The sequence below is a fragment of the Megachile rotundata genome, chromosome 8 (assembly GCF_050947335.1).
Source record: "Megachile rotundata isolate GNS110a chromosome 8, iyMegRotu1, whole genome shotgun sequence".
Classification (NCBI taxonomy): Eukaryota; Metazoa; Arthropoda; class Insecta; order Hymenoptera; family Megachilidae; genus Megachile; species Megachile rotundata.
In genome coordinates this window covers 10,119,605-10,130,825 of record NC_134990.1, presented here as the reverse complement: position 1 = coordinate 10,130,825, position 11,221 = coordinate 10,119,605, and the positions used below count along the sequence as shown (strand labels likewise).

The window sequence follows — 11,221 nt, the reverse complement described above, 5'->3', positions numbered from 1 at the left end:
TGCTTACAAAGAGAGTGTCGTTAAGCGATCAAGAGGAGCTTTAATACTTATAATGAAAGGACTCGTCCCATTGAAAACTTTTCTTGCCGATTAACGATTTTTTAATACATTGAGGTATGTATATATCGATACACGTTATTGAAAATGATTATCGATAACGTCGTCCAATAAAGTAATAAATGTAGGTAAATTAATAAAATATAAAAAATAATTTAAAAAGTGTACGGTGAATGAATCTGTTAAAAATAAAGGATAGGAATTAAAAAAAATCTGAAACAAAATGTTTGGAACAATCTACGCGTTTATTTGTGTGTTGAATTGATCCACGTTTTTTTTGCGTACGTCAATATCGTAGGAGGAGCATTTTTTCACAAATTCTCGACATTGATACGTATTTTTTCGATTTTTAAATATTCGGCACAGTTTCATGTGTTTTATTCTTTCGAGTGTGTAGATTATAGTACATATACTTATATTATATTTAATTAACATTGTATTTTAATTTTTTTTTTGCAAAACAATTTAATTAACAATTGCATGTATAATTAAACATTGTATATCAGTTTTTAATTAGGAAATTATTTTATTAATAGTTTTTAATTACAACATTACTTAATTAATAATTATTAATTGAAAATTTAATTGAAAATTATAAAATTAATACAATTTCAGTTTTTTATTATTTCATTAACAATTACATTTCAAATTTCACTTATTCAATTAATAATTACATTTCAATTATCCAATTAATAATTACATTATAATTCTTTAGTCTGTAATTCTTTACTAACCATTTAATTAATAATAATATTTGAAGTTCTAATTATAGTTATTCAATTAACAGTTACATTTCAATTTTCAATTATTCAATAACTTATTCAATAATAATATGTTAATTCTCAATCATAATATCACTTAATTAGTAATTAATTACGGACTAATTACAAATTATAATTAAATTATAAATTAATGATACAACTATAAATCACAAAATTCTAGTAAGAATTAAATGAAGTGTCATACATTTTCATACATTAGTGCACATTTAACATTTCCATTTTATGATGTATAGTTTATATAAATCAATAGTATCAAATTAGTAATATTATTAATGAGTTATTGGCTTAAAATAATAATCAATATTATTGCAGTAGATAATAAAAATGATACATGCAAATGAATAGTAAGAAATCAATAAAATTATTACTGAATTATTGAGTTAAAATAATTATTAATATTATTGCAATAAATAATAAAACTGATACATACAAATCAATAATATTATTACTGAGTTATTGAGTAAACATGATAATCAATATTATTACAGTCCATAATAATAATAATTCATACAAATCAATAATAACAACAATAATAAATCACACAAAAGAAAAAATGTTTTCTATTTCCCTCCTATCACAAAAAGGGATGACACAAATCATTCAGTACAAAATTTCCAAACACCTCGATACAAATATAGCCACAAAATCCATGGAACAAAACATTAAAGGATATTCTTGCAGCAAACCATACACTTCACCGAGTCTAAAATAAAGTCACAGGAGGTCTTTGTCCTCGATTCAATTACCAAGTGTCGCCAACAATGGCGACGCGGCTACAATGTCCGCTTCTTCGAAGAGGGACAAGCGAATCGATGAGTTCTATCCTTTCTCCGCAACAGAAAAAAGAAAAACCAAAAATAGAGAAGTCAAAAGTGCCAATAAAGCTTCCGTGAATGAAAAACGAGGATCCGAAGACCAGCCACTCAGTAGACACGCAATAATCCACGGCATATTAACCGAGTCTCGGTTTAAAATCGTATCTCCATTCCGGATGGACGTTCGTTTCTTCTTTTTGCCTGTTCTTCCGGAAGGACGCGATGCGCCGAGGACACACATGCATATTGCAGAGTTTTCGCCAATGCCGCCATTGCGCTATGGTGTGCGTGCGATCCAAATTTGACTTCCTTGAAAAGAAAAGTATCAACTTCAAAATGGACGAAAGAGTGAAAATAAAAAATTATGATTTTGATATTTTTTTTTTTAATTAATTTGTTGTGTTTATTTAGGAAAATAAAAATAGGTTGCCTTTTTTTTTTTTCTTTCAGTGTCTTCCATTAACGATTTTTATGGATTTCTGAAAAAAGAAACAAAATATTAAATGATGTGTAAAATATTTAAATATAATACTTAAGATATAGGTTATATGGTTTGGTGATGTGATCCAGGAATTTTTTTGCATCTGAAGATTTTGGGTCAGTAGACTTAGGAATTTAGATATTTAGAAATCTAGGAATTTGGAGATTTCTGAATTTGGAAATAGAATTTAAAAAATTTGTAAAATTGAGACATGGAAGATTTTGAAATCTGAGAAATTAAAAAATTGAAAAATTGATAAATTGAGAATTTTTTAATTTAAAAAACTGAGAAATTGAGTATTTTAAAAACTTTTAAATTAAGAATTTTGTAATTTGAAAAAGTGAAAATTTGCAAATTTAGAAATCTGGTAATATGAAAATTATAAAATTTGTAAATTCAAGAATTTGATAATTTGAAAATTTGAAAATTTGCAAATTCAAGAATTAAAAAATTGCAAATTCATCAGTTCAACAATTTAAAAACCTAAGAATGTATGACTTCAAAAATATAAAATTTCGAGAATTAAATAATTGTCAAATTTACGGATGTGTCATCATAAGGAAGTCAACGTTGCACCCGAATGTATAATGTGTAGCGGGTCTATGGGGGTTGGAACGCCTGCGCGAAATCAGACGCATGCTATATAAGGAAGCGGACGCGTTCGAAAGCGGTACTCAGGTTTGGAGAAACGTATCGTAAGGACACTGTGATACGTTCGCGAAATGGGCCTGATCAAAAGCCAACTCGTCACTATTCTTCTTTACGTCCTCGTCGTTAACGAGATTCGTCTTCCTCTGGTGAGTTGTTACATTTTTTTTTTATTAACACAATCTTCTGTTTTCTTTTTTTTCTGCGAATGAAAAAAATTATTATAATTAATCTAGAATGTATTTGTTTGAATTGGTGTGATTAGTGATGCCAAGTTTAGTGTTCTTTGTTTAACAATGCTTTTAAATGGAATGATGTTTGACTTTAAATAAATTATCTAAACTATTTAGTTTTTTTATTCTTTTTTATTTGAATTTTTGTTAGGAAATTTATTAAATAGGTTTATTTATATTCATCTGTAATGTATGTTATATGCAGTATGTACAATAGTATATATTATTGTGTATTTATATACAATATACACAATTATATATACAATAATAAATTTAATTGTTTATATACATACAATATATACTATTATATACAATAGTAAATATGATTATGTATATAATACAATATACACAATTATGTATGTTTATATATATAATTATACTTAATCTACCAGATGAATATAAATAAACATTATAAGTTTCCTAATAAAATAACTATACAATAATTTATTAAAACCATTATTCATTTAAAAGATTGGTAAATAAAGAACACTAAATTTTGCATTATTAGTAACAAACTAAATTGTGCATCTAATATTTTATCTACTATCTTTGTGCTAAATAAGGTTATCTTCAAAAAAATTAATAATGTTGTAACAATTGCAATTATGATGAAATTTATAATTTTTAAACCTTAGTAAATAATTCCATTTATATTTCTTCCTTTTGTAATAAAAAAGTTCGTTTTTCTCATCTCTTTCTGGTCAATGAAATTCATTTTTCTTTAATGCAGAAAAATTGTTAGCCTAATTACAAACAAGACAGTAGTACTTGTTTAAGTCAAATAGGCGATGGTGCAGATATTAATACGAAGGATAAACTGGGTTTTCAATTGTAGCTAAGAGATAACACGCAGTTCACGAACAGTACACTTCCTCTTATCCGCTTCCGCTTCAGTCGATGAAAAGAAAAATGCTGAAAGCAAACGAGAATTTTCAATCTAATGCATAAGTAAATGCAATGTCAAATATTGTTTAATTATGCACCTATTACATTTTTACATGTAAATGATAATAGTTACATTCTTAAAATACATTATTTTATTTTTATTTTACTTATAACCTATAAATTATAGATGACAAAAATTTGTTTTAAATAGAATTGTCATTGTAGTGCAATGTAAGACGCCATTTTTTATTAAAAATAAGCGGATACTTATTTTAAATTTGAACTATATTTCAGATCTGATGAAATATAAAGTTTTCAAGTAAATTTATTATATTTTTTAACAAATATTGTTGACGTTGTTATATGTAATAACTTTGAAATTTTTTGAGTATAACTTGTTACGTTTAATAATTTCTCAAATATCCAATTAAAAATTGCATAATCTTATCTTAATTCTGAAATTATTTATGCATAATTAATTATACATATTTATTAAAAACTATATAACTATATTATTATTTTTATTTACGTATAATTCTAAAGATTTTTTAGTGAAGATCTTATATATAATAACTGCGCACATTTTTAAGAACCGTTTGGTCGACACCACCTGCGATAAAAAATTTTAGTAATCTACCGAGTATTCTATCGTTCGGTTCTCTTAAAAACCGTTCCGATTTTCGGAACAAAGGGAATCGCTTAATCAAACGGATTAATACGAGCGATGCGAGGACGAGACATCGAACCGTGCATTCTGGCAATAATTAAACCTCACCGTTGAAAATTCGATAGTTTTATCCCGTACTTTTTGCATCTGACGGCGTCACTTCTTCCTTCAGCGATAAATTCTGATCCTTTCTATCCTCACAGTGAGTTCAATGGACTCATATATCTAATTTCTAACAAGTATTTCCGATACCATTTGCAGAATCCAATGTTTTTCTTCTGAAAACTGAAATTTGGCGGGCAAAATTTAAACTTAAAACGTAATTTCAGATCAAATAAATTTACGAACATCTAAGTATAGAAATATCCGAAGAATTCATTTGTTTTTCAGGACCATAATATGGCGGGAAAATATTTCAATTTAATATATAATTTGAGAATAAATTAATATAACAGTATTCTACTGATACTTACCTAATAGAATCAGGTAGAATCATTTGTCTTCAGTATTTCAAACTTCTGAATATCTTTTTATCTGATAGAATCAGAATAAAAAAATTTCCGAAAATCGATTACTTAACATGAGAAGAAGAACAGAATACTTAATAGCACGTTTCGGAATACTTAATAACCTTTCCGATATTCAGAGCAGCATTTTCTTAAAAAGCTCTAACAATTAGATTTGCTTACCAAAGGTTTAATCAAACTTTGCCCGCGATCCACTTGAAGCGATATTAAACACGTTTTAGTTTGCATAAAGTAGACGAAGTGTGAAAAATTTGATAGAGCTAAAACCATGAATAATAAATGTAGCATTTGATTGTTTGGAAAGTTTGCGCCAATTTTCGGTAGATGGCGAATGTTTCCAATAAATAATTATAATGAGACATACATAATTAACATATATCGATATATAAACTTTCTTGACAAATCGGTAACTTTCAGGACTTAATGAAATATTGTGAAAATATTTAAAAAGATTCCTTGAGGATAAAAATATGTAATTAAATTTTTAAGTTACCATCTTAATATTTGTTTCAATTGTTAATTCTCTTTATGTTCCCTGCTGAGTAAATACTAGAGATGGCGTGAAGTGCTTCTTTTCAATCACTCGTGATTCGATTACGCTCATTTCCAATCACGGTGGTTTTTCACAGTAATTCTTCGTGATCGCTTGTAATTGGCAGAAAGCATTTTTCTCTTTTCTCGTATTATGTTCTTAAACTATATAACTATTATTACGTAATCCGAAAGCAACGTGGAAAAGAAAAGCAAAAAATAATAAATAAATTATAAATTTAAATTTTAATTTCTTTAAACTTGATTTCAGAAATATTCATAAATGATTTTCATCAAAGTAACGTATACGAAAACTAACCTGCTTCTAGTTTTCAATTGTAACTCATTTCTTCTTATCTTCTAAAATAATATAAAATATAAATACTTACAGAATGCCAAATGTATAAAAACTTCACATGACAATGGCAAAAATTAACGTTCTTGAATTTCCTGGAGTTCGCGAAACACTGATAGTTGATGCGAACCGCTCTTAAAACGCCACCTTCCGGATCACGGCGAATAAAGTTCAATCGCGATCGTGACTTTCTGATCAGTGATAAATCATTGTTTGTGAATTTGCACGTCATCTCCAGTAAACACAGTACAGTTTGAAAGGATTGCACTTGAAGTTTGCCGGATAAAAAAAGTGTGTCGCGTAAGAGTCGTTGAAAAGGCTCGTTTTTTAACGCGATTACCAGATAAAACTAAAGGCAATCGATCTTTCTGCCCGATGGATCCATTGTTCTTCAGGGGAGGCAGTTTCCCAGCTTCATTCATCGTCAAGTTTTATTTGCTGTCGGCGAACGGATACTCGCGGCTGAAAACTTGCCAGAGGAACTTTCTCGCCTGTTCGAACAAGTAGCAAGTTTTTTAATTTCACACGGTAAATTTGTATAGGACGCGTCCTTCTTCAGGGCCACAACATCCCCAGAAGTTCGCGACGCCGATGGCAAGCACCGGATTTCCATTTTTCTGTCCATTAACGGTTAACCGGCTGCGAGTTTCGCGCTAAAAGTAACGACAATGGATTTTAGGCCGAAGGTTTTTCCTTCTATTTTTTTTTTTCGTGAATTCAAATGGTTTGGGATGGTAGGCGAGTTTTTATTACCCGTTCTGGTGCTTCCTTTTTAAAGACCTTGTGTTAGTTTTTCAATCTATATTTTTTGTGTGCGATTGTTTATTAAATTTTAATTCTGAGTAGAAGTGAGGAAATTAGGTAGGTATATTTTTTAGGATGCATGCGAAGTTTTAGGTTAGCTTTTCTACAATCGTAATAAATTTTACATTTCCATTTTCAAATTAAAATTGTTTATTTTTAAATCTCCAAGTTTTCGAATTTTTAATTCGAAATTTTTTAATTTAAAAATTCCTTCAGGTGCAAATTGGAATTTAAGATATTGAGAAATTTAGAAATGTAAAAGTACTGCTGTTGAATATTTATGATGCAATTAAAAAGATAGGTGCAAACGTAAAAGTGATCGTTTAGACGTTAGTAGTTTTTATTAGAAAAACTTTGTCGTTCGTTTTGCGTGTTCAACGAAGCGATTGCTGTCAAGAAAACGGGTTATCCTTGAAGGAAATTTAATTAGTTTCGAAGGGTAGTCGAGTATTGTCTCTTTCGTTTAAACAGCGAACTACGATCTGCAGATGACACGTGCCAAACTTAATTTACATTCCGTCATTTACAAGAATGCTACGAATCTTCACACATTGTAGTTTCAAATTACATTTACATTACGTAACACCATGCGGTGTATCGCGTTGCGAACCTTAGGATAAATTTTAAAGGATGAAGTATTCAACGTTGATGAAGGGAGGGGAAGAAAGGTTATGTGCTATCATTTAATAAAGTACATTTATATAAAACGAAGTTTTTATTTTTGGTGGAGAAAGGAGAAACAAAATGTTATTTATTATCATTTGATTAAGTACTTTGTGTATATAAGACATAATTTCTAACCTTAAAAATGGAGGCAGAAGAATTTAATTTATCATCATATAATTAAATACATTTTATTAATTATTGAAAAATATATCTGTCAGTGAAAATTAATTTAATTAAAAGATACTAAAAATGGTTAGGTTAAAAATATTGTTTTTATTTGTTAATACATATTTTCAGTTACTCCAATTGTATGAGAGAACTGTAATATTTATTCTGATCTATTATCATCAATAAAAATATTCATCTGAAGAAATTGTCAATTTCAAAATGCATGAATGCAATCATATAGACGCTTGTATCGAGACAATAAATAATAAGACGCATGAAATTTATCAAAGTTCAGATTCCTGTGTAATCTATGATGAAGACCTTCTTCGCAACATCGTCGTGGTCCTATCGTTCATCAGTAATTTCCGTTTAGGGGAAAACTCGATGAGAGTAAATGAAAACGTACCGCATGGGTCTTGAATGGCTATTTTGGAATATACTTACTTGTTTCAAGATGATATTCGGGATATGTCAGCTCGTTCTATTTTGGAGTTTAATATTTTTGAGTTCAGGAATTTGCAAATTTGGGTAATTGGAAATTTGGGGTTATAAAAATTTGGAATTATAGGAATTTGGATTTCTGGGAATTTGGAATTATAGAAATTGGAACCATAGAAATTTGGGACTACAGAAATTTGGAATTATAGAGCTTAAAAATGTAGAACTTCAAAATGATAAAAATTAGTACACATTAAAATATACAAATTTCATATCTTCATCTCTCAAACTAAAAAATTTCAAACACCCAAATTTAAAAATTTAATAATTACCAAATTTCAGTACTAAAAAATGTAATAACTTTTCAAGCTTAATTTCCTCTACAAAAAACCCATACACAAACTTTTATCCTATGCTTTCAATTCGCATATTTTCTCAAATTTAATTCACCCCTCATCACCGCCACGAATCCAGGAACACAGTGTACAGTTTAATTCGTACAAATTTAAATTCCAAGCTGGCGGTCGCATCGTTTAAATGCTTCCTTGAAGCCGCGCATTTATCCCTCGGATTCCACAACTTGACACCGTATTTCATAAACAAAATCAATTTGTACAGCTAAATGATATTCCTTCGTAAGCCGATAATGCTTATTTGGATGCTCGACAGGCGTACGTATTAATTTAGGTCAGTTTCAACGTTAATCGTCGGCGTGAAAGTTTCGTTGAAATCCTCGCGTACTCTTGTTTCCTTGACTCGCAGGATTTATGGTCACAGATAGCATTTTCCGTGAAGCCTCGATTAGAAAGGATAGACTGGATCATAACGCAAAATTCCCGGAAGCGAGTGATAACGAAAGGTCTTCCCTGAATTATAAGATCATTCATTTGCATGTTTCCCTTCGCGAAATTTTCGCACGAACGAGCAGCCTTTCAGTATCGTCGCACACCCACGTATCACTGCGACGATTGACATTTTCCTTTGAAAGAAATCTCTTTCTTCTTTGAACTTCTCTAAACTTGATAAGACGTGAAAAACTTGAGGGAGGGAAAGATTTCAAAGGACACTATATTACCTGATTCTCCTTAATTGTTTACTTTATTATTTATTTTTTATTGTTATATATTTAAGAATATTCACAAATAAGCAGTTCTTTTTATTCCTTATTGTTTATTTTTGTTAAGTTGTAGATTGTTGTACTTTTCTTTTGTTTTCTTTGACACACGCGAGAGGCAAAAACCCGCGAAACAACACACGCCGTGCCAGTTTCCGATCACTTTTACCAACTTAAAAATGAAAAATGTCAAACACACAGGCGTGCCAACTTATGAAATCAACTTTTAATTTTTTTGCGTTGCCAACTTGACAGACTTCGACGATACAGTTACTCAGTATTCGAAAGTGGACGAAGTGTTTTTATATATTTTTGTGCTTTTGATAGAACATTTACAGGTACTAGTGTTATAAGTAAATATATTATATTTAAATTTGTACTGTTTTAATTTTTAATACAATAATATTTGCCTGATTTTTTTCGACATAATTCAAGGGTTTATAACTAATCTCATTTCCGAAGACTTTTTATTTACTTCGATAACGTTCACGTTCAATGACATACGCGAATGTAATTTATTTCAGTAATGATCATAAAATATATAGAAATAAAATGTAATTAAAATTGAACGACTAAAATAAAATTAGAAGAGTAAAATAAAATTCGGAAGAATGAAAGAAACCGAGGTGTCGCGAATAAAGGGTATGTTTTTATTTATCATTGACAAAGCTGTTTTCCCGACGTTTTTTGCAACAAGTTTTTTCGTCAGTTTAATCAAAATTGGATGATTCCGAAAACTCGTTAAGCAAAGGAATTAAAAACTTCACAAAAGCGAACAAAAGCAGATTAAAGGAACATTCTAACGAACTGCCTAAAAGCTGAAAACTAATTCCAAAAATCAAACGACTTTAGATCAAGTCAATCGAGTTACAAAAATATAACGAGTAGGAAAATATATTTTATATTTAAAATATAATAGTGTGCGAATATTTAATGTTTATTTTTGGAAGTGTGTTCTAAGAGTACTTCTACAATAATCTAAAAGATAAATAAGAAGTGTGTAATGTTTAAAAATATCTTCAAAAATTTTGCAACATAAATTTAAAATAATTATGTATGTAACCTAAAAGAAAAGGAAGGATGTACATTTTGAGATTGAAATAATTTGAAGAAGATAATGTAACAAAGAAAATTGTAAATGACACTAAAATATGATTTTGAATAATAATGATCAATTATAAATTAATAATATTATATATTAATTGCAGTTTTAAATAATATGATTTCGTGACGTAGTGAAAAATTTTAAGCGGCTTGTTAAATGATATTGTGTTCCAGAAACGAATTATAATTGACAGCGTGTTAGGTTATATTTGTTCCTGTTCATTACGGTATTTAACGCGTTTAATTGATCCTGCTGTGAATTATTTAAACGCAAACCTGACAGAACACCGTTATTCACGCGCAGAAATTCCGGAAGTTCTGTTTGGAACAAATTCCACGCATTCGATTGACGCATACTGCTCGTTTTATTATGGTACTCTTTGAAAGCACGCGGAACAGTTGTTGCATTTTTTAATTACGCCGTAAACGTTTTCGGCGCCATTTTGTGTTTTATGAAGATTGGTGGGCAGTGGGTTATAAAGCTTTTTATTTACTTTAGTTTGCAAATAAAGATAGGAGTATTTGTTCATGGAGCTTTTATTAGCTTTGAGTTGACAGGTTTTAATATTTATTATTATTAACGATTTAAACCGGTTTAACAGCAATTAATATTTACAGTTTTAATACTAATTTCAAATTTGATTATTACTAAAGTATTAACAGTTAATTTAAATATTTGTTAAGGTTTGTATATTAAAAATATATTAACATTTTGCAATTTTTTAAGATTTGAATATTAAAAAAATATTAATAATTAATTTAACAATTGTTATAATACAAATAATTTATTATAATTAATTTTATTTCAAACGACGCATATCTGAATTTAAATACTCTATCGTTTAATCCTGAAAATTTCATATTTATTACGCTTTTATTTCTTCTTTTCAAATATCAGCTTATTCGCAATAATAATTATACGAAATTACGTATAAAATGAATCTGT

At 28.9% G+C, this 11,221-nt stretch overlaps 1 protein-coding gene and 1 long non-coding RNA gene across 14 annotated transcripts in view; one reads left to right on the top strand and one right to left on the bottom strand.

Annotated features, from left to right (window-relative positions):
• Positions 1 to 1,038: 1,038 nt before the first annotated feature.
• Positions 1,039 to 9,447, bottom strand: LOC143264938 (uncharacterized). 8 transcript variants are annotated; one of them, XR_013038911.1, is made up of 7 exons: positions 9,133 to 9,446; positions 5,258 to 9,075; positions 5,042 to 5,102; positions 4,677 to 4,853; positions 3,647 to 3,928; positions 2,679 to 2,985; positions 1,039 to 2,133 (listed from the first exon to the last, which is right to left on the bottom strand). It is a non-coding gene; the product is annotated as an uncharacterized LOC143264938 (long non-coding RNA). The 8 variants fall into 8 exon arrangements; XR_013038909.1 differs by having other exon boundaries at positions 4,677 to 5,102; positions 9,133 to 9,447; XR_013038905.1 differs by having other exon boundaries at positions 5,042 to 9,075.
• Positions 2,805 to 11,221, top strand: part of Nplp1 (Neuropeptide-like precursor 1) — a 30,753-nt gene continuing 22,336 nt past the window's right edge. For 5 of the 6 annotated variants that reach the window (XM_076534088.1, XM_076534093.1, XM_076534089.1 and 2 more), the window contains exon 1: positions 2,805 to 2,932. In XM_076534088.1, coding sequence (XP_076390203.1) covers positions 2,858 to 2,932 — 75 coding nt within the window. In that variant the 5' untranslated portion in view covers positions 2,805 to 2,857. Of the gene's footprint in view, positions 2,933 to 6,378; positions 6,510 to 11,221 lie in introns of those variants that run through there. The other variant, XM_076534092.1, reaches the window with a different exon arrangement.